The sequence below is a fragment of the Lepisma saccharinum genome, chromosome 6 (genome assembly GCF_977018435.1).
Source record: "Lepisma saccharinum chromosome 6, izLepSacc3.1, whole genome shotgun sequence".
NCBI lineage: Eukaryota > Metazoa > Arthropoda > Insecta > Zygentoma > Lepismatidae > Lepisma > Lepisma saccharinum.
Window position 1 is genome coordinate 8,088,604 of NC_139234.1, and position 24,851 is coordinate 8,113,454.

Here is a 24,851-nt window from a genome sequence, read left to right on the forward strand (position 1 = left end):
TACAGAATAGTGAAAGCCTAGATATAAATATAACCCATAGATATTCTGTTGCCCCCACTTGCAAGATGTCTGAAGATTATATTGTAAAATATATAAACAATCAGTATCTTGTCTACAGTATATATGAAACAAATGCAAGAGATTTTTCAGATAATTTTAATCACAGAACTGTTTGTTTTGAAGAGAACCCATATGTCCCCACACAAATTATGCAAGTAAGCATCATAGATGCATTGAATACAAATCAACAACTTGTCAGCATCCTGGGGAATTATGTCACAGAGATAAACCTTGTAGATTTCAAAATTGTTGTTAAAATTTCAAATAAAGGCACAAAATGTTATGTCAACAAGATTTTCAGACCTGAGCTAAGCACATCCCTGAGCAGTGATGGGATCCTCAGGTTCTGTGACAACATTGTGAGCCCCCCTGAAAATAAGATCAATCTGTTCAAGCTCAATACCCACAAATACAATCAGTTGCTCAGGTATGTATACTCTGAGGTTGGGTACTATGATGATTTTCATGTTATGACCCTTGTAGGAACAACAAAAATATATTTTGTAGAATTTCAGGACAAAGCACCTGATAATATCATCACATATGAATACATAGAGAATATAGGATATGCATTCATCAAAAATTCCAAGACCTCAGCAGAAAAATCTAATTATATGAGCTCTATCAACTATGTTGATTGTTTCTCTACAAAAATTATATACAATTCAGAATCTGTAAATGCCAGTGTTTCATGCTACCTCCTTTTCAGAACAGCAAAAAATAACACCGAGAGGGTTCTTGCAGTTGAGTGCTTCATGCAACTTGACAGATTGGAATATATTAAATTGAAAAAAATACCCCATCTCATATACAATATTGTTTTGGATGAAACAAGTGACACTGTAATTGTTCACTGTGTAATATCTTTGATGTGCCTTGAATCACATAAAAACAGTTTCATCTCAAAATTTGCAACAATCATAAACAATGATGCTGTATCGGAATGCATTGAGTAATGGGTTTTCATGATTCTGTTCCTTGCATATTCATGCCAGTGTGTAATTATTAAATATGCAGAATTTTTTTGACAGAAGAGCAATTTCAAAATACATCAAATCACAATCACTTATTGGGGATTTCAGGCTTAGGTTCTTGAATCTGTCTGAGCGAGCATGACCTGTTCTCTGTTGGGAATAAAACTGAAATGCAATAGGTGCTTTCAAGTGATTTTGCCTTTCACTACCTGTCCCTGAAATCCCTAATAAGATTTGAAATATCCATGTTCAATACATGCAAAAGAATTGTTGGATTTTTTATGCATTATTCTGTAGAGTATTATTATTGGCATTGTGGATTTGCAATGTATGATGATTACTGGTACAACAATTGCAATAAGAATTGTTTTGTATACAGAATGGACATAATTATGCCACAGAGTCTAAACTGGATCCACTATAATATCACCAACAGAATTTCTGTACCTCTACCCCTGAATCATATTGAATATGTCACCACAGATGAGGGCAATTTGTATCGACTTGAAGATTTTAAGCCAGGCATGAACAAATTTTCAAAATATACAAATTTCAGTGAGATTCTAATGTATATGTTTAGGCAAAAATTTAAAAATTGTGAGCATAAATGCATATGCCTGTCACTTGAAGCGCACAACATACAAAATACATGCCAATGTGACAGGGAATTGTTCACATTGCCACTAAGCTTGTCATAATGCAGAATTTTTTTGACAGAAGGGGAATTTCAAAATACATAAAATCCGAATCACTTGTTCAAGATTTTAGGCTTAGGTTCCTGAACCTGTCCGAGTATAATTTGTTTGCAGTTCAGAATGAGACTGAAATGCACTGGGTTCTTAACAGTGAGAAGAGAAGAATTTTCAATACTTATCACTGAAGGATGTAAGCAAGTTTGAAAAATTTATGTACAACAAGTTTAAGAGAATTTGTGGATTGTTTGTGCATCACCACACTGGGAGCTATTATTATTTCTGCAGGTTGAAATTGTTTGATGAATGTTGGTACAGCAATTGTTGTGATGGGTATGAAGATTATGATTTAGAGCTCATGGCTGATCAGAGCTTAAATTGGGTGCATTTTAAATTTTTGAACAGAATAATTTCCAATCCCAATCTGTTTAATAGGAATATTGAATTTGTGACCACAGATGATGGGCACTTGTTCAGTGCAGATGATTTCCACCCGGATCTTGTTGGGTATATAAAGCACAAATGCCTGAATAAGCTTGTTCTGTATTTTCTGAGGCAAAAATTCAGAAATTGCAGCAGTAAGTGCCTTGCACTGTGTCTAGACAAAACCTCTTGGAATGAAACATGCAGGTGTGGGGAACAATTATCTAAGCTCCCAATAATACATATATAGTTGCTATAGTTCTAATTTTGCAATATTGTTCAGCAAACATGTATCCCGGGCAGTGTGATTTGGAAATAAATCGGGATTATCAGCAATAAAGGAATAATATTATTAAGTATAGTGTTGGGCATGTTCTTAAAAAATTACAGCATTACATTTTTGAATGTGTCATTGTTTTAGAAGGATAGCACACAGCACTTGTTGCAATGTTTTTTGAGAGAAGAAATTTGTCACAATATATACAATCGGAATCACTGTTGGAAAGGTTCAAGCTTGCATTTTCCGATTTATGTGAATATGATGTGTTTGCAGTTAGAAATAATACAGAATTTAGGTGGGTGCTTGACAGTGACCATGAATTTGGATGCATACATCTGGGATTGTTGGGCAAGAAGGAAAAATACATATATCTGTTGCACAGGAGAATTGTTGGGCTGTTTCTAGGTTTTTATGATTGTTACAGAAAAAATTATTGCTTCACAACAAAATATTTTGAATCAATGTATTGTTTTCATATCCCATTTGACATATCTGAGAACTGGAAACATTTAAATTATGATACTTATTTGAAATCCTATGATGATTTTGAATTTGTAACCACAGATACAGGCTTGGTGTTTTCTGGTGCGGATTTTGTTAGAAGAGAAAAATATATCTCAGGGGTCATAAATGCAAATGAGATTATTCTGTATTTGCTGAGTTTGAAGATAAAATTTCATGATTTGAGATATTTTGAACCTTTAAACTGCAATTTTATGCAATCTTCAAATCTCAACCTCAAATTCTGATCGGGAGGTACACAGAGCCATGTACAATTTCTGTTTATATCTACATGATTGATCTCCACAATTGTGTAGGTGCACAATAGGATCAATGCTCATGTCATTTTTTTGATAGAAGAGATGTTGCAAAATATATTAGATCTGAATCTCTTCTTCCCGATTTCAAAATTAGATTCTCAACACTCTCAGAGTATGATTTATTTTCAATCAATAATGAAACAGAATTCCACTGGGCACTGCACAGCACACAAAGCTTCAAATATCTAAACTTGAGATACATCACTGATTTTGAGTGCCACAAGTATAATTCTTGAAGGAGAATTGTGGGACAGTTTGTTGTTTTTTTATTATTATATTGATTTTTCCTATTATAGAGGATGGTTTTCAAATCATGCAAGTGTGGGGAGATTCTATAATTTTAAGATTCTTCCCAATCAGAGCTCGAACTGGAAACATTTTAGATTTTTGATGATGCATCTGGATAGGTTCCAAAAGACAGAATTTGTTACAACAGATAGTGGAATGTTGTATAGTGGTGCAGATTCTGATCATCACCTGCAATATTTTGATGCATACAATTCTCAGATGTTGAACATGACTGAGATAATCATGTATCTTCTTCAGCAAAAATTTAAAAATTGCAGCATTGGGTGCTTTAATAGAATAATAAAATCATGGAATGTATTTACAGAGTGTGAGTGCGGGAAACCTCTAAGCTGCATGCCTCTGCTGTTGAGATAGCCCAGCCTAACATGTAATATTGTTTGCAGGTTGATTCAAGATGCAAACATTTTTTGAAAAAAGGGATATTTCCAGATACATCAAATCCAAATCTCTTGTTCCTGAATTTAAATTGACTAACTAACTAACTAACTCTCTAGCCTTCTTAAACCCGAAGGTTCATGGCTGCAGCAACACAGGCCTTCCATCTTTCCCTATCTTGAGCAAGATCTATATACTCTTTTCCATCCCTACCGATTTCCCTTAGGTCCATCTCAACGTTGTCCCTCCATCTTCGTCTTGGCCTTCCTACAGGTCTCTTACCATCAGGTTTCCCAACAAGAATCCTGTATACTCCTCTTTCCTCTCCCATTCGTGCCACATGGCCTGCCCACCTAAGTCTTCTTGATTTAATTATTCTAATAATATCTGGACATGAATACAAATTATGTAGTTCTAAATTATGTAACCTTCTCCACTCACCTGTCTCCTCGTCCCTTTTAGGTCCAAAGATTTTCCTAAGGATTTTATTCTCAAATACTCTCAATTTATGTTCCTCTTTCAATGTAAGGGACCAAGTTTCACATCCATATAATACTACAGGCAAAATTACTGTTTTGTATATTTTAACTTTTAGTTTCTTAGATATTAAACGAGAAGACAAAAGTTTATGAAGAGAGAAGTAACATGCATTTCCTGAATTAAGCCTACTTTTTATTTCCTCTTTAATATAATTTTCATTTGTTAATATTACTCCTAAGTATTTGAATTTGGAAACTGGTTCAAACGAGTTGTTATCAATAATTAGATTTTGATTATTACCTAACACTTGGTTTCGGCCTGTAAGCATATATTTAGTTTTCTCTTTGTTAACTTCTAAACCTATCTCTTTAGCAGATTTGAAAAATATTTTAGCATTATTCTTAATTGTATTCACATCATCCCCCAGTAAGTCTACATCATCTGCATATGCTAACAACTGAGTCACACCATTTAATTTTAGTCCTTCTTTAGTTTCTTTTACCTTCCTAACAGCATATTCTAAGGCAAAATTAAAGAGCAATGGAGATAATGCATCTCCTTGTTTTAACCCATCATGAATTGTAAATTTGTCAGACATATTAATACCCACACGAATTTTACTTTCTGTTTCACTGGTGCATATTTAAATTGAGATTCTCAAAATTGTAAAGTGTATTGTGTGCTCCATGATGCTCACATAATTTGTGGAGAGGCATTTTATGGCCTGTTTCTGGTGCAGAGGGTCTAGCTCCTGGTCTAGAAAATTACAAAATATGGCCTTGCAATCTAAATTATAGAGGGCAATCACACAAATATTTCCATTCAATTTTGTTTGGAAATGTTGATGACTGTGCAGAACAAGTATAAGTGAAATATTTCATGTTATATTTTCTATAGCATTTTGGGCATGTTTTTGTGGGAGTTCTGCATTTGTCTGGATTACAATTCTTTTGATGCTTAGCCCAATTGGGGCTGGATATATTTTTATTGCATTGATTACAATATTTTTGATTTGGCATTTTTTATTGTTGGTTTATTATATAAAATTTCTTGGGGTTCAAATCAAAATTCTATGCTTAATAAAAAAATAACAGTTGGGTTCAGCAGTGTGTTTTGTATATTTAGTGTGTGTGTGTGTGTGAATATTTTTGGCTTTGGTATTTATATAAAATTTCTTGGGGTTCAAATCAAAACTCTATACTTAATAAAAAATATCAGTTGGGTTCAACAATGTGCTTTGTGTGTGTGTGTGTGTGTGTGTGTGTGTGTGTGTGTGTGTGTGTGTGTGTGTGTGTGTGGGTGGGTGGGTGGGTGGGTGGGTGGGTGTGGGTGTGTATGTGGGTGGGTGTGGGTGTGTATGTGGGTGGGTGTGGGTGTGTATGTGGGTGGGTGTGGGTGTGGGTGGGTGTGGGTGTGGGTGGGTGTGGGTATGGGTGTGGGTGGGTGTGGGTGTGTATGTGGGTGGGTGTGGGTGTGTATGTGGGTGGGTGTGGGTGTGTATGTGGGTGGGTGTGGTCAAGGTCAAAATAATCGAAAAAATGGTCAAGGTCAAGATCATCTCAAGGTCAAGATCAGTGTGTGTGTGTGTGTGTGTGGGGGGGGGGGGGTTGTGGGGGTGTGTGTGGGTGTGTGTGTGTATGTGGGTGTGGGTGTATTAATACGTTTTGCGTAGTTTTAGGTGTGGACAAAAAAATATCAAGAGGGGGCATATTTTTGACAGGTTTATGGACAACAATCTCACAGAAGTGCCTTTTGTAAGTGTAGACAAATCAATCTGAGGGGGGTCATACTTTCTCAGGAAATTCCCGAGGGCATTTTTACAAAAATCTTGGATTAGACAGGGTTCCACACTTGAGCAAAAAGCTCATATGGGCATGTTGAGCTAGTTTTAAGTGTAGGCAAATCTGCCAGAAGGGGGCTCATACTTTCTCGGGTTTATAATAGGGCCAATTACACTACTGCCACCAAAGAATGGAATTCCCTTCCAACCCTTCTAACATCCATCCAGTGTCATAAGCAGTTTAAAAAATCATCTACTAGCAAGGCAGCTAATCACATAAATCACGAGCAACTTTTCTGTTAATATATATCCATTGAAATAATTGGCAACTCTGTTCATGTAACTTGTTATTATTATTATTATTAGCATTCTAAATTTCATAATTTTTCTTTTGTCTTTTCAATTTATTATTTTTTATTATTATTGCTATTGCTGTTTCATTCATTATTACACCTGACTTCATACATGTATATATCTACTAAAGATGAAAGCGACGAACATTAGATATCTATGTCCAATCTAATCCTTTTTTCTTTCTTATTTTTATTCAATATTCATCCAGCATACATGTAATCAGGATATGTTCATATATTCCATTTCTACTTTACTTTGAAATAATCACCCAGACAAGAGTCTGTTGTAAGGGTCGGCCTCGAGGGCCGAAAGACGCTCACTCTAAAAAATACGATTTTATTATTATTATTATTATTATTGCTGTTACAACCATTTTTCGTTGTTTACTTCTTCTAAGAGAACCAAACCCAATAAGCCTAACCTAACCACCACATATTATTTACTACCCCAAAAGGCTACCAGCCAATGTGAATGCTTGAAACCTTAGCAGCAATCACTACCTTACGAAATATGAAAAATTCGTGAATTTGTGGGAAATTGGGAAATTTGAAAGTTGTTTATTGTACTTTATTTCAGTGGCGAAAGTTATAGTGTGAAAAATTACTGGCGGAAATCGGTGTAACGCCTTACCAAACGTCCCAGGTGAGGCAGTGTGGTTGTATCGCCCATTTCATAATCTTATGATTATGTTCACCCTTATGCTTAACACAAGAGATACAAAGGCGATGTAAAATAACGGAAAGAAAAATAGTATTGTAAATTGTAACACCATTAAGCCTTGTTTCCATGATTATGAAAAACTAAATATGCTGACCAAGGCAGTAATTTATTTTATTAAAAACATAAACTAAACGTAACGTTACAACCTTCTAGCAAGGTCTTCTTCAGACTCTGCACCAAGCACAAATGTAACAAGGTACAAGACCGGACATTATACATACACAAACATTACTCCCATCCAGACTATTAGAAAGTTGTTCTGGAACATTCTAGCAGGTGGCTTTCCCTTGTCAAATGTACTTTCACCTAAAAGGCTAAACATATTTACTTCCATATAGAATGTGGTTGGACTTTTTATCTCACGCTCTTTTTCCTTCATTTTTCTTGCTTCTCCTCTCCTTTCTCTCTTGTCCTTTCCACTCTTTCCAACACCTTCTTCCATTCTTTGTTTAACTTCAGTCCCCCATTCCAGTTCATTGTGTCTTCTTCACCTTTCTTCTCTATTTCCTTGGTCTCCTTCCATTTTCTCACTAGCATTCTCTTCTCCCTTCCTATCTGCTTAGGCTCATCCCACTCTATGTCATGTCCTGTTTCTCTCGTGTGTTTAAATATCGCATTTCTCTCTCTCTTAAGTCGTACATCATCCCTATGTTGTTTCAACCTGTCTTCCAGCCTCTTTTTAGTTTCTCCTATGTACACACTCTGACATTCTTTACATTTCACTTCGTAGATAATCCCTTCCTCTTCCTCTTCTGAAGAAGACAAGACAAGTTAAGCTAACTAGATATATTGATGAAAAGGAAGAGAGGACAATAAATTGAAACCGCTTGGCATCAGAAGAAGTGTGCAGGAGGGGTATTCTGCCACAAAAGAAGTGATGTAAGTGAGATGACAAAAATAAATTTTATAAAGAATATGGAGGACAGAATAAAGAAAATATGCACGAAAGAATGCGAAAAAGAAGGCAAAATAAATAGCCTATGGAAACAGCTGGAAAAGATTGGCTATGAGGAGGAGGATAGACTGGACATAAACAGAAGAAAGAAAAGGGGCAGGGGAGAATTGGAAGAGAAAGAAAATGAGGAAGAGAAAGAAAAAGAGAGGAGATTTGGAATAAGGAGTATGGGGAAGACCACAGAAAATATATGCAAAGTGCTTAGGTAAGCGGGCATTAAAACTTACAGGAAGGGAGGGAGAAGCATCTTAGGAATAGCGAAGAATGCAAGCAAGAAAGAGGAGAACAGAGAAGAGGAAGAGGAAGGGATTATCTACGAAGTGAAATGTAAAGAATGTCAGAGTGTGTACATAGGAGAAACGAAAAAAAGGCTGAAAGACAGGTTGAAACAACATAGGGATGATGTACGACTTAAGAGAGAGAGAGAAATGCGATATTTAAACACACGAGAGAAACAGGACATGACAGAGTGGGATGAGGCTAAGCAGATAGGGAGGGAGAAGAGAATGCTAGTTAGAAAATGGAAGGAGACCAAGGAAATAGAGAAGAAAGGTGAAGAAGACACAATGAACTGGAAAGGGGGACTGAAGATAAACAAAGAATGGAAGAAGGTGTAAGAAAGGGTGGAAAGGACAAGAGAGAAAGAGGAGAGGAGAAGGAAGAAAAATGAAGGAAAAAGAGCGTAAGGTAAAGAGTCCAACCACATTCTATATGGAAGTAAATATGTTTAGCCTTTTAGGTGAAAGTACAGTTGGCAAGTGAAAGCCACCTGCTAGAAAGTTCCTAACAAGTTTCTAATAGTCCGGAGGGAGTAATGTTTGTGTATATACTCTATGTGATCAGAAGTATCCGGACACCCACCTGAAAATAAAGTACAAGTTTGGACAACCCTCAATCCGGAACACTGGCAGTCAATACAGTGTTGGCCCACCCTTAGCCTTGATGACAGCGTTCACCCTCACAGGCATACTTTCAATCAGGTGCCGAAAGGTTTCCTGAGGAATGGAAGCCCATTCCTCGCAGAGCGCCAAAATGAGAAGAGGTATTGATGTGGATCGGTGTGGTCTAGCACGAAGTCGGCATTCCGAAACATCCCAGAGATGTTCTACGGGAATCAAATCAGGACTCTGCGCAGGCCAGTCCATTAGTGGGACGTTGTTGTCGTCAAACCACTCTCCCACAAGCCCTGCAGTATGGATGGGTGTTCGGTCGTGTTGAAAGACACAATGGTCATCCCCGAACTGGTCTTTGACGGTAGGCAGCATGAAAACTGTTAAAATGTCAACGTAAGCTTGTGCCGTGACATTGCCATGTAAAGCAAGAAGGGAGCCAAGCCCCTCCAGGAGAAACATGACCACACTGTAACTCCGCAACCTCCGAATTTCACTGTCGGCACTATACAGGCTGGTAGATGTTGTTCACCAGGCATTCGCCACACCCACACCCTACCATCGGATCGCCACATTGTGTACTGTGATTCCTCACTCCACACAACAGTTTTCCACTGTTCTATGGCCCAGTTTCGACGCTCCTTGCACCACACGAGGCGGCATTTGTCTGTGTGATGCTTGAATTATTGACAGCTGCTCGGCCATGGAAACCAAGTTGCCACACCTTGCGCCCAACAGTAATGGTGCTTGGAGTAGATCCTGATGCAGTTCGGAATTCCTGTGTGATGGTGGCGATGGATGATTGACGATAATGCAGTACGACCCTCTTCAACACTCGATGGTCTCTGGAGGTCAACATGGGAGGTTGGCCTGCACGCTTTTGGGTTGTACACATCCCTTCACTATAACATCGGAAACAGTGGACAGAGGGATGTTTAGGAGGGTGGAAATCTCACACACAGACTTCCTACACAAGTGGCACCCAACCAACTGACCACGTTGAAAGTCTGTGAGTTCCTCAAACCATCCCATACTGCTGTCTCACACTGTCTGTAGTCTACTGAGTTTGCTGACTATGTGTTCCACGCGGTAGATGGCAGTACTGTGTCACCCTCTATGATAAACACACATTTCGCGGTGTGTCCGGATACTTTTGATCACATAGAGTATAATGCCCTGTTTTTGTATCTTGTTACATTTGTACTTGATACAGAGTCTGAAGAAGACCTTGCTAGAAGGTTGAAACGTTACGTTTAGTTTATGTTTTTAATAAAATAAATTACTGCCTTGGTCAGCATATTTAGTTTTCATAGTATTGTAAATTGTATAATAACAAGGGTGACTGTTATTTAAAGCAACTCTATGGGATTCAGAACTTACTGGTGTTTTTACATGCGTGAATGAACTATTTACATTTTTTAATGTATTGGGAAATATGTCTAATAATTATTTGATTTTGATTTGATTTAGCGTCGCATTTCTATTATGACAGTTATAATTTAATTAAATATATAATTTTCAGTGAATAAGAAATAAATCTTCTTTCAAAGGATTGTTAAAAAATCTCTTTCGAAAACCTTTATAGGCTATACGTAAATTCCCAGCCCCTACTTCCGACGTCACCCGCCTCTCCCATCTCTAGTTGTTTATACTCGCGTGACCCCGGGGGTCAAAAGCATTTTCGCCTGAACATTTTTGGAGAATCTTAAATCAAGGAACTTTGTGAAGGGTTGGACATTTTTAAGGGATTCGTCGGACATTGACAAATGGAAGGGTTCAACCTGGCCATTGCTGACTAATTTACTGAAAGAAGTATATGTTTTTGTATTCCCGAGGGAAGGAAGAACTTCGCCAAGGGCAAGATTAATTATATCTTGATCGCTATAAATGCCAGCGCCCATTCGCAGGGAATGAGAGGCCATGCCAGCGTTGCCAAGCTCCTGGTAAGGAAGAGTGGTTTTAAATTTTAAGGTTATGCAAGATGCCTGTAAACTGAGTTTAAGTTTTGAGTTTTTGTTTTTGAAGTTTACTTTATGCACATGTAGGCTAATCGGGACATGACCTACGCTTTAAAGTGGAACCCGCGAACCAACCAGTGTGCAAACTACCTCCACCGGGTATCGGGTCCGGAACCTCTGACGTCATAGTGCGCTATGATAACTAATCTGCCATTGAAGTCGCTTAAAATATCCAGGGGGGGGCTAACGGACCCGTTCGACTGGGCCGCGTGTCCTGTGCGCGAGGAGGGGAGGGTTGGAGTGGAGTGGAGCAGGCTTTCTTATGGCCCGAGTTGAACGGATGGAGGGGAAGATGCGCGTAGGCTTTTGGCCGAAGGTTCTTTTGGTTGTGGTTGCTTTATAACTATATAAATCACGATATCTTTTTCGTGCGTGTCTTCCAGCTGATGCAAGGAACTCAAGTCAGAGTGGCAAATAGGTCTTGTTTTAATAGGAATTATGACAATGATAATATGAGGTATAAGTGGTGGCCTTGCCTTAATACAGAACATTTCCTGACATTCGCTACGAGACTCGGCGGCAAGCGGTCCGGCATCAGCGCTTGTCTTTCCCTGTGAACGGGTCCGCGACAGTCGCTTATATTAAACCTCGTAAAAAAGTTTAGAGTAACAGGGTCAGTTCTGAATAAAAGTGGAAAGAAAAATTGGGAAATAAAGTATACAAAGACAATCCGCACACCATCCGTGAGTTAAAAGATAGTATCGTACGAGAAATCGGGAGAATTACAGTAGACGAACTTGCACGTGTAAATGCCAATTTCCTTGGGAGATGCCAGGAATGTGTTGCAGCAGAGGGACATCATTTTCAACACCTTCTGTAGTCAAGGTTAGTAGACAATATGAAAACTAATTTTAATAGCCGATTCTAGCGACTGTCGCTGACCCGTTCACCGGGAAAGACAAGCGCTGATGCCGAGCAGCTTTGCGCCGAGTCTCGTAGCGAATGTCAGGGAATGCTCTGTAGTAGATCATGATTTATGTTGTTCTGCTGTTTATTGTTTGGCTATTACTTATGAGCAGCGAACGGATTTAAATGTAAAGAACATATTTATATATGAAGCTGAAATCAGTTATATTTTTTTATTATCTTTGCGCATCATGCCATGTAGACTCGAAAAATTCAGTTTTTATTTTCCATATTTTTACATATATTAGGTTCTGGCTCAAATTTGACATATTGTAATTATTCTTGCATTTATTGCCATATTTCAGAATATTTCTCAAGATATACTACATATTCGCGCAATAACTACATGTCCCCGTATGACCGAAAGAGTTAGGTGAATTTCTTGCGAATAACTGACAAATTTCAAATACACTCCCATTACTCCTTGCGATTTTAAAAGCAGTTTTAGTCAATATAAATCCATTTTAAGAGAGAAGAGAAGGAAATTCACGTTCGGACTCTTTGAACAACAAAACTTTGTTGTCCATTGTTTTGGAAACCGAAAATGAAAACACATTTTGTGATGTTTCACAATGAATGTCAATGTAAGTGTACTGTATTTTATGTAGCTCGTGTAGTATCATATTATTAAAATGGAAAATTATTACAATATTAAGTCCATATATAACTCCATATTTTGGTAAAAATAACTAAATATGTATTTGCATATTTAGCACATTTTTATTGCATATACATCCGTTCCCTGCTTATGAGCAATCAAGCCAAAGATAAAGGGAAGGCAATAAAAATAAATTATAAATTATCCTGAAAAACACTAAACCAAAATAAATTATATCCCAGAAAGGTTAAAATGATTTTGGGGAAATCAAATAGAAAGTGACCCCATTAGGAGCAAGCCATGTCATGCTGACCGTTCGTACCGGGTTTCCTTTCTTGTCATAGACATAATAATAATAATTAAAAAAAACAGGGCTGTGCAAAAAAGAAACAACTGAAGTGTTCGCTTACTTGCCAACTTGTGCACATGGCTGAGCGTCTGCTGAGACGGCAGACTTATAGTACGTCCCTTCCGGCGAGCTAGAGGGCGCTGGTGCCGTCGTGACGTCAGGAGGGTTAAGCGTGTAGGTGTTCCATTTGCTGAGAAGGGGCGGTATACAGAGAGATAGGCTGACCGTTATCATTGTAGCTGTGAATATCATTATCAGGCACACCGCCCGCCTGTGAACCTTCTTCTTCCTTTGCCTGGAAAAGAAATTGGTATAAAGAATTAGAATCTATAATTATTCACCAAGATCATTAATTGTTGAACGTATTTTAGTTGTGATTAGAAAAAAAGAGAGAACTTAACCACTGTTCTACATATTCACAGGGAACAACTGAAACAGTTTTCAATTGTTGAGTTCCAACAACGTGAACAAAAGTCAAAAACAATAACGTCCGAAATGCTGAAAAACTGACCGAATGAAATTGCATTTGTCAGAAATTTAGCACGTATTGTAATGTTTTCAACTGTATTGCATGTTTCTTTTATGTATACTTGCACATAAAAAAGAAGTTTCATAATATTACTCATTAATGAAACTTGTTCAATAATTTATGACCACCCTGTATATTAATAATAATAGAAACAAAAATAACAACAATGCAGGGATCAGGAAGAAAATTTGTTCATTTTTGTTATGGTTGGTTATAATGTATTCATGAAACTTTAGATTAGAGCACAGATTAGTTATCTTATCAACGTTGCCAGAAAAAGAAGAGAGACGAAGGACGCAATGATTTTTGTGGATACGTACACATTTTATGCCCCTGAATATAACATGACAAATGCCTATTTTGAATTAAAGTTATTTTAACTAGGAATTTGTTAGAAGGGCATCCGTCCCCTGCCTCCCTACGGCCCTGTCACTAGCGTATTTTATTATATTTTGCTTTACTGCCTTCGTTGAAATGATGAAGGGCAGGAAATTATCAGAAATATCCATCTAGGGGATTAAGTTCATAATTATGGCAGTACAGGGGTAATTGTAGAGCCAAATTGGCTCCGGTACCCTTTTCTACACCCTCGATTTTCCGCACTCTTCCAATGTTTTCGTTACAAAAATTAGTTCTTAATAAGAAACGATGTTTCTTAATATCGCGGAAAGTATTTTTTTTAGATCTACGTGCTAGGAAACATACGTTTTTCAATATTTCCATTCCTTATGTAACGTCAAAACAGTTTTGCAGCGATTTCATCATGGCGCATCTTGGATTCATGTCACAGGCGCAAGTCTGAAGTTTTCGGATGATCGATTGATGTCACAAGCGCACGTCTGATTTTTTTCTTTTTCTTCTTATGATTGACTTGTGCAATAGGAACATTTGCGATTGCGATATGATATTTGTGTGATATATTGGCGGATTGGACATTTCAGACATTGGATTTAATTTATGCGACTTCAGAAATTGGAAATAATTATTTCTTTTTGGCAACTGCAGGCCGTAAAGGGGAGAGTTGTTTTTTTCTAAATGACTTGTGGGATGGGATAATTTGCGACTTCTTATTTTTATGATGGGAAGTGAGTGGAGGGTGGTATTCTGTGGAAAAGGACAAGGACTTTCAACGTAGGAGTTACTTCATTTTTGGACTTACAAATTGAACTTCGACCCACAATTCAATACCTGGCCTTGGTAAAAAGAGGTAAGTTACCTTCTTAGGTTTCAGTTTAGCCTTCACTTTTGGTATCTTCATGTGTCAATGCGGAAAACAGTGAGAAATAGTGTTGGGGGCAGGTGACTCCGGCCAATTTCTAACATGCCTTTAAAGAGACTCTATAGATAAAGGCGGGGCCGCGGTAGCCGTAGGGGGCGGTAAGTCAATTACCCCAGGCGCAGAGCCCGGAATCGGTGGGAAATTTGGACTCTACAATTTCAAACGACAAAATCTCAACTTTAAACGCCTGTACAGTCGTAAATACTTCTTTCCGCGCTCCAATTTTTTTATATTCACAATTAGGATCACATAATCTTCATAATGAAAAAAAAAAATTGAAAATTCGAGGGTGTAGAATAGGGTACCCGACCCGCCAATACCATAAATTGTGAAAAAAATTAGGGGAATGTTGAGGAAGTTATGGGAAGTGTTAAGGGGGTGTGGATGAATCACCACTGGAAGGGACACTCGCAAAGTAACATCCTATTTGTGCACGGGAGTTGAACCAAGAACCTTACTTGAGATTGAGTTCGTGAGTTGTTCTTGTTTAGAGCTGGTTCGATGAGAACAGACAGGGTGGTATATTTCTAATGGCAAATGAGTTTGCTTGGATAAGGTAGGTTAGTTCATGTAATACTTTAATCGTTTCAATTGGGCCTTTGTTCACACAATAAATTTAAAGTTAATACATCCTCAAATATATGTATTACCACTCACTGGAATTACACACAATGAAATAACATTATGTTGAACAAGCTTAAATATAGGCTTACCAGTCGTCGAAAGCCAAATGGTTTAGTCTATACTTCACCTTCTTTTTAGACAAGCAAGGCTGTTCACCTCGCTGGGATGGTAGTTTTTTCGGGACCTCCACGTTTAAAGTATACTGTCCGAATGGCCAACAGCAAACGAGTGCTGCTTCATATCCCATTTGTAAAAGAATTTCATTAACATTCACTTGCAATTTCGACACAGAGCTACAAAGTCTACGTTTAACTTCCTAAAACGAATTATAATCACACGTCTCTACGATTCCCCTTGTACTCTGCTGATTCAAAACCGGTAATATAAACCTTTTCTTCCCAGAACCAAAGACTGGTATATACAGGTAGGTCGATCGCTGGCAGGGATAGGCGATTAGTTGAGGAGAGATGACGTCAACATGTGAAGTTATACTTGTTCTCGGAATACAATCATTTTATGCAAAGTTCCATAGACAGTTTCCATACATTTTATATAGATAAATGAGCCGCTCCCTAACGAGTGAAGTCAAAGTTCTGATATCGGGGGAATGTGGCCAGTATTAATTTCAGGTGGAACTCAAGCTTTGATAAAGCACGTTGGTGAAAATTAGTATCAACAGAGGTGTAGGTTTGATCATCTGTGATTTAAGTTAGGTCAATAATTTGCAAGTAAACGTAAGGAAAAGGACGTTAGCACATTTCTTCTTTTTATAAAGTAAGTATCGCTGCATTAAGTTGATTGCAAGATAATATATTATAAATAAAATTACAAAATGAACATAATAAAGTGTACTATTAAACACTCCTCAAATTTTGTCAAGTTGCATCATGCACGTTATTAACAACCACTCTTCCGTTTGAAAGATACGATATTTTAATGTTTTTAAGGCACAGTTTTCACGGATGGCAAGGTGTAGAGTCGCCGGTGTCTCATGGAAGCTTGAGTTTTACATGAGGGCTACTGGAAGTACTATTTTAAAAGTAATCTACGAGCATGATACATAGTGTAATCCCCCAAAGCATATGAGCTGCAATAAGAGGTGTTGAAGAACTGGCTGTTACGAAAAATCTTCTGTGATTACCTTCATCCTCCGCAAGTAATACAAAACACATTCGTTAATTATATTTTCGATAATCTTCACCTAACTTAATAATCCACCTCAAGAATAGGATAAATCCATGAACTAGAATTTGATGTTCTATTTTTTTCTACATTATTTTAACAGAATTGATCTAATTTCATATAATCACTACTGTTATCTGAATTTCTAGAGTCCAGGAACCTCTCCGTTGGCACAATGTTAACGTCCGCCAAGGGGTCCCGCGTTCGATACCCGGTGGAGGCACATTAAGTTATTCGAATCCCACTTTAAACTGAAGGTCCAGTCCAGTCTGTGCATAAAGTGGACTTAACAAGCTCAAAACAAGAAACTCTTGTCTGGAATATACCCATTATGTGTGTGTGTGTGTGTAAGCAAAGGGAAAATCCATTTGGAGTTGGAAATTTTACCGACTTCTATAGGATGCTATCAGGTGCAAGTTCGGCTTCCTCTCCATCAAAATAAAATATGTGTAGTGATTGTCATTTAATGAGTAATTATATTAGGATGCATGTTTGCAAGTATATTAATGCAGGTCTTGCTAGTTCAACGGCAATCTTGTGCTACTTCTCTTATCTCCTGCTGAAGCCAGACTGAGAAAGCCTCTCTGTTCTTCACCCACCTTCAAGATTTGCTCCCTGAAGCTCAGACTATCGCAACATGTAAACTTTGTTATCTAGTATCAGCTACTTATTCGGCCATGCTTCTTGTGTTTGTGTAAGGGCAACACGTGTCTTGTTATTACTTGGGGCAGAATGCGATTGGTTTTTATCTTTTATTGCGTATTCTCCCGCTAGGGGAAAGGCAGTAACGCTTCTGTGGGATTCGAACCTAGGATATCTCGCACGGATAAACCGTGAGTCTGAACATGTTAATATAAGTGTTTTTTCTTGTGCTATTCAAGCACAAGTGGCACATGCAGAGTTCAAGATGTGGGCTATCTTACTATACTGTATTGTTCGAACTGAGGAAAAAATAATGTAAAAAAAGGGAGGTCCTTCCTACTTCACGTTTTGGGATTAAACATTGAAATCAGGAATCACAAAATAATTATTGTTAATATGATTTCTGTTGATCTATGCTCATAAAGATGAAAACATGAATCCAACGAAAGAATAAAATGCATGTTTAATGGAATGAGTAAATTAGGAAGCAATGTGAAACATAGGATTATTGATTTGTGAAATTGTCTATCTTTCGAAAACAAAACGGAGTACGAAAATTTCATGGCAGTATTAAAGACAATCATTTAACTAGTTACGTTGTTACAATAATTCGAATGCTTTCAGTTTCTCAAACTAAATTCACATTTTAAATTGTCCTTCATTGTACTGGTTTGCGCTTCTATAGAAAGAACAACAATTCTCACATTTCAAAGAAGTTAAACGTAACATACGATCTGATACAATTTTCCCTTCACCTAAAAATATACTTAAATTTCTCTGCTCCGAGGGAATTACCCCTTCATGAATGCTAGCAACCTAGCTTGGCACATTAAAATTTGACATCTGGGTCAATCCATATGAAGTCATACAACATGGTTGCTTGACCATTTTTAAAAAAGGTTATTTTTTGTGTGGTGTGAGCTTCATATGTTGACAGTTCAGAACCACTGTTATTTTATTTTTACTATCACGGATTTGAAGATGGCGGGCATTTTTTATCATGGCGCGCGTCATTTTGTCCATTCCTAAGCATCAGCGGCAACTTTTTTTCTCAGCTCTGGTAAGTCCTATAACAATGAGACAAAAATCTGTGATGTTAAGCACATTATAGGCTACAATTATATTTCTGTGTAATTTTCTAAATATTATTCCTTCATAATACATTTTAAGGTCAAAATTGTGTATTTTAATCGCTCAAAATGACATTTTCGGTCATTTTTTGGCGGGGGAAAGGCAGTTTGTTTCACACTTGAATTTTTTTGTGCAAGTACCTGTGTACCAATAGAGTATGTCAAAATTATTTGAAGCTTGAGACTTTAATATTTGTTTTTCTACAAGGTCATAAACAAGTACTTTTTGTTAAAAAATTCCAAGTTCAGGGTTAAATATCTCTGGTGGGCAGTTGTTTAAAAATCTGAAATTTGTACACAATACAGTACTCCATGATAAGTAACTTCAGTAAAGAATTTGAGTTTGAGATTTAATTGGTTTAAGAGATACAAAACTCGTGAAAAATTCAATATTTTGCATTAAATATGGCATGCCTAATTTCATTTCTTATTAACATTTTGTTTTAAAATTCTGCAAACTGTAATTTGGAATGTCAATCAACAACATTACAATCTTGAAATGGATCTACAATAAAGTATATATACGAGGGCGTGCTGAAAAGTAAAGCTTCCTATGTTTTTATTTTCTTTGTTACCTTGTAAACGCATTTTGGATTTTGAGCAACCATACATTGCACTTATAAGACTTTCCCGCTTCTCCATTGAAGGTTTCAAACTTCTATCGCAGGGGTGTGCTGAACTATTACGAGGAAAATGGCAGCATGTAACCATGCAATGTTGGTGAAGCGCCTGAAGTAGCGTGCAGTGATCGAGTTTCTAACCACAAGAAAATGTGCTACAAATTGACATTTATCTAATGTCATTCTAAATATAACAGTACAACACACCCTTCCGTAGTTCGTATGACATGGGTGGTGAACATATTCTTTACATCACGAAAATGCGAAGGAAGTGCCTCGTTCCTTCTGTAGCCTCATTTTATAATCTCTCTACATTAATTTATATCTCCAGAAATCAGAATCGCTCAAATTTCCTCCACAAGCCCCTAACATTGGATAATGGCTAATAAACCTTTTCCTGCTCCCACATAAATAGACAATAGTTAGGCTGGAAAGTTCATACGAACTAACCGACCTCTTATTACCCCTAACATTTTTCACAATAGTCCAATTTATAGCCATTTTGCCTCAAAATTTACCCTTACACCCCCCGTTCCCAGATGGAAAATGATGGACAAACCTCTGGTTTGGAGTTAGTTTGTTTTCATATTTCAAAATTTTCTTCCTCAATGTTGCTTCATTTTATTGTCAGAATTTCAATGAAGTGAAAAATTTTCGGTAACAGTTTCATATATCGGAGACACATTAAAATCGGATATTTTGTGTTTCGCATGGTTCGTACTTACCAATTGTGTATTGCGGAACATACAGTAGTGGCATTAATTCTGGACACTTTTAGTAAAATGTTATTTTCTAAAAAATCTCGAATGTAAAAACTAAATTCTGAATAGAAATATTAAACAAGTTTAAATGACATCGTTCAGTAACTTCAATAATTGCATCTGAGTGCAGCATTGTAGTCTGATTATTATTGTTATTTTTATTTTCAACCAACAGAATGCTTGTGTGCGATTGTTGTATAGGAGGTCAACTGTGAGCATCATCTTTTAGATGTTCACTTCACAAAAGTCAGTTACCAACTGCTGTAAACAATGAAGGTCACACTTGGCCCACAGTACAGTACAGAAAATACCAACAATCAGATAAGAATGCTGCAGTAAGATGCAATTCTTGAGGTTACTGAATGATGCTCACAGTTGACCTCCTATACAACAATCGCACACAAGCATTCTGTTAGTTGAAAACAACAATAACAATAATAATCAGACTACAATGCTGCACTCAGATACAATTATTGAAGTTACTGAACGATGTCATTTAAACTTGTTTAATATTTCTATTCAGAATTTAGTTTTTACATTCGAGATTTTTTAGAAAATAACATTTTACTAAAAGTGTCCAGAATTAATGCCACTACTGTAGTTCAAGGTGCCATTATGCTTTTTACACGAAAACAAACACAATTTTTCACATATAGAGTAGTGTTTTTTATTTCTTTCGTCGCTTCCTTAACACACAATATGGAGGGCATAACTTGACTACCGTAATGGGTATGCAGACTTTCCAACCTTCTTCACCGAAAATTACCTACTATCGTGCTCGTCACGTGTGCAAATTGTGCATTATGCATGGGTAGCTGACGGATAGCCCCACGAACTATTCCGATAAGGTTAGGTTAGGTTTGGTTAGGTTAGGCAAGCATAGTTAAAAAAGGGGGGTTAGAAACACTGACAGGGGGTTACGTGATGATACGTATGCAGCATCCGGTTCACGTAGGGAAAGCAATGGCAATTGTTCGTCGGTGAGATATTGGTCTTGAAAAATACATGATTTCCCGGTCAAATAGATTCCACGATGAAAGAAAATACCTCGACGAACGTTGGAAATCTTAGATAAACTCATTTCCGTAAGTAGTTTCTTCTGTAAAAATGAAGAAAAGTGTCTCCGATATATGAAACTGTTACCAAATTTTCTGCTTGCTGATGCCAAGCATTGAATTAATCGGTTCTATATCAATCGATTTCAATCAAGGGCAACTAATCAGTGCAGAGTCCCATCGCCGCTTGAACCCGGAGTCAAGTACATCTTTGCAAGCAGCTCTTCCCGCGAAGATGAAGATGAATGGTGATAAGATAGAATAGATTAAGGGACAAATACATATGGACAGGTCACAACAAGTCCTATAGTAGAATATACTGGTCAAGGGTTCAAACGAGTCTGTCGTTAGTCTGAAAAATGCAGTCCATGGGGTACTATGTGATGTGGAAGTGAGGTTAACATTTGGGTGTCTGGAGAAAGTGTCGCCCCTCAAAGCTAGTAGTCAAACTGCTCAACAGTGCTTTTGTCTGTTGCAAAATCCTGTCTCTATTCAATCTCGCAACATTCTACGGTATGGGGAAAACAACTGTTGAGCTTTGGAGGAGAGGCATGAACACTTTTAGAAGTTTCTCACTTTTGTAATTTTTTGGCTTAAAATTTACCCTACCTTCCAAAAACGGCAAAGACTAGCCGGGGGATGATGCATCAATACATGTTCTCCTATCTATACATTTCACTGTCGAGTAGTTAAAAATCGACAGAAAGTTAGAAAAAATTGTAATACAATGAAGAGAACTGAAACGAGGAAAATTAATTGCAAATAGCGGCTGCTAGCACGTTACACTGGCCGCTAGATCGCAAGGGCACGCTCATGCTTTGCCCAGATTCAAACCAAGAAATCATATTTCGCAAGCACGCTACGGTGCCAGTGGTCGAGGGTTCGAATCCCGGCCTGGGCATGGATGCATTTGTTTGCTAGTGTCCCTTCATCAATTTCATCATGTCATCACTCATCCTCATCTTTGAGAGTAGCAAAAAGTGGCAGAAAGGCGAAGTAAAATAAATCCAATCAATCGATCAAACTATTTCGCAAGCGTCATTTAACCGCAAGCACAGATAATGTAACGATGAACTGATATGATTGCCGATTGTCTAGCGATAAATCTCGCTCACTAACCCCACACTTTGAAAAATGGCATTTAAATAATTTTGGCCACTGCATAAATAAAGAATCGCCAGCACAGGTCCGAAACAAAAATTCAAAGACAAGCGTAACGTAACATAGTAGTTTTTGCACATAACGATAACTCACCTTTCCAATTCTGCGGTATTCTCCAGCGGCACGTATGGCGTAGACCCATAGCTAGTTCTCCGAAATGACGTTAATTTACTCTTTTCACTGAGCATTGTTCCGTCAGACACACACACGCAATCGCAATACTTCCTGTTCCTTCAGTGAGTTCAACACTCAAGACAGACTCGGACTATGCACGAAATCGAATCACAACCTTTCTACAGCACAATCGAACGCTTATTGCAAAGCATGACACAAACTTTCACCACATTTGTATTGAAACGAAACTTAAGACACATCATACTGATTTCTTTCAAGTGGCTCTTTATCTGCGTCTTATCTGAAAACTAGTTCCCGATATACTACGTGCACAGTTTGGGTGGCCATTACAGCACTGAAGATGTAGCAGCCTTTGAATTTACGGCAATGGCTATCTTGTTTAAACAATTCGAAGTTCGTAATAGACCTACGTGCAAGGAAAACCCGACTGTTGTCGAAATATGCTGTAGGTATGTTTAGAAACTGATTTATCGCGGCGGTATAAAATGCTAGTGGCAAATTTCCCCACCGAAGTATGTTTAAACCTCAAGGTTATCTGTGCAAGGGCTGGGTGTAAAGCCTCCCAATAGTTTGGCCACCTACTGGCTCTACAAAGAAATAGCTCAAGGAAGAGCTTTGGTGTAGAGGTGGAACCATAAGCAAAGTTCAACTAGCATTCTCTTATGACGTCACTTCATGTGAAGGCATGCGAGTTCCCGAAAATATTCCACTCCATGTATACAAATAAATTTTCCATACATGTGTTAAAAAGTATGGAGCACTCCCGAATTGTCTATTTGTACAAATTTGTTAAGATATCCAACTTACGTAACACAAAAAATGCCGAGCACAAACCGATCAAACTCACCTTTAACGTTCACGCGAAATATCTCAAGCCGATAGGCATCGATTTTTCTTTTCTTTTTTGTTTTTATGTATTTATTTGGTTTTACCTTTTCAGCTCTGCACCAGTTACATTTGTTTTATATTTTTGGTCAAATTTTTATCCCCCAATGCACTGGTTAACTGATTAAAATAGTGATTGTAAAGAGTTTAATGTTAGTTGCAACACGACAACGAAAGTTGCCCTCAGTGACGTAATACTATAATAAATAGTACCGGAGCGCTGGCAGCAGGGACGGCGCTATAGGGGGGCTGGGGGCTCAACCCCCCCAAAACAGAAGAAACAGAAGGGGGAAAAGCAAACTGAAGAAATAAAGGTAGAAAGAAAGAGAAATAAATGTAAAGGAAGATAGATAAATAAGAACGAAAGTGACAGAGAGAGAGAGAATTTATGTAAACGTTGTAAACATTATTATGCTTATTGCCACGTGCCATGAAGGCAAATTGGTAGCGGAGAGGTAGTCCCCTCGCCCAATACATTCACACTCTCGGTCATCGGTGATGTGATTAGCACCACACTCCAATAACCTTTACACCCCAGTGTTGTCCATTTTATTAGAGATCGGGCGAATGTCGGAGCAACTTCATGCAGTAAAAATTCCGCCCGAGATAATCCATCACGGGGACAAACTTCTCTCTCCCGCGGGGCAGTTAGACGCCCTACTGACTTGTCCGTAACTACAAAGAATTATTTTTTTTATGTCTTTCATTATTATACCTCACTTGATACCTAGTTTTCGAATTTCTTCCTTTCCTCTATTAGTTTCTGAACATCAACAACCAACACAGTTATGTAGTATACGGGATTCGAACACGGGACCTCTGGCGTCGTAACGACATTCCACTGAATCACAGTCTGTGAGTGTGTGTGTGTGGGGGGGCGGGGGGTGAGAGAGAGATTTCAAACGTCCACTTTTCTCTCGGGCATCTGTCCGGATGTTAAATTGTTGCTTACTCAATTCAGAATGCTGCAAATGCCTCCCCCCCACGGCGGGATATGTTTCCGTGTGAAAGTCATTGTTATCCGACTGAACCCAACAGTGCATACAGCGATTTATCCACCTACGCACAACACCCCCTACATTTTTCACAATGGTCCAATTTATGCATGGCCTCAGATCAGTAGCGTACGCAGGATTTATTTCTTTATTATTATTGTTGTTTTTTAGGGGCTGGAAATGTAAATGTGGATATTATATATCTGCATTCTAGGGTTTGGGCAGAATGCACTACAAAATATTTCGTAATTATCATTTTTAACCTCCCCTCCCCCACAGGACAAAGGTGGTGATCGTGAGCCATTTTAAGGGAGTCTCACACTTACTAATTTGGTTTTCGCAGAGTTCTTTACTGCCTTGATTTGAAAATTTTGATTTTCTCAAAATTTCTGAAGAGCTGTAGCACCATCAGCTCTCCCCCGAGTACGGCAGTGCCACGAATGGAAAATTCTGAATAAACGCCAGAGTGCAAAGATAGCAGACTTTCGCTTAAGTAGTCGTTTTGGAATCTAGGCTGCAGAAAATAGTTCAGATGCCTTCTTTCAAGAATTTCATTTACTTTCTATTTGGTAAAATATAACTTTTTTTAAAACCGGCCCCCGTGGCGGAGTGGTTAGCACATCGCGCTACAACGCCAGGGGTCCTGGGTTCGAATCCCGGCCTGGGCATGGATGCTTGCGAGTGTCCATTCATCAATTTCATCATATCACTCATACCCATCTTTGCAAATTAGCCAAAAGTGGCACAAAAGCGGAGTAAAATAAAGCAAATCAATCAATAACTATTTTTAAAAGAATACGAGAATTCATTTAGGAGCTATTTATAAATATCTTTCTCTTAGTGTACGGGCTTCAGTCGGATTTCCTACG

General features: G+C 37.9%; 1 protein-coding gene across 2 annotated transcripts in view; it reads right to left on the reverse strand.

Moving 5' to 3' along the window:
- The window catches only part of LOC145988537 (scoloptoxin SSD14-like), a 118,869-nt gene extending 96,228 nt beyond the window's left edge, over positions 1 to 22,641 (reverse strand). The window contains exons 1-2 of one of the 2 annotated variants that reach the window (XM_083123446.1): positions 22,061 to 22,641; positions 13,046 to 13,279 (exon numbers count right to left, since the gene is read on the reverse strand). In XM_083123446.1, coding sequence (XP_082979572.1) covers positions 13,046 to 13,279; positions 22,061 to 22,155 — 329 coding nt within the window. In that variant the 5' untranslated portion in view covers positions 22,156 to 22,641. Of the gene's footprint in view, positions 1 to 13,045; positions 13,280 to 15,505; positions 15,787 to 22,060 lie in introns of those variants that run through there. The other variant, XM_083123445.1, reaches the window with a different exon arrangement.
- Between the last annotated feature and the right edge of the window lie 2,210 nt (positions 22,642 to 24,851).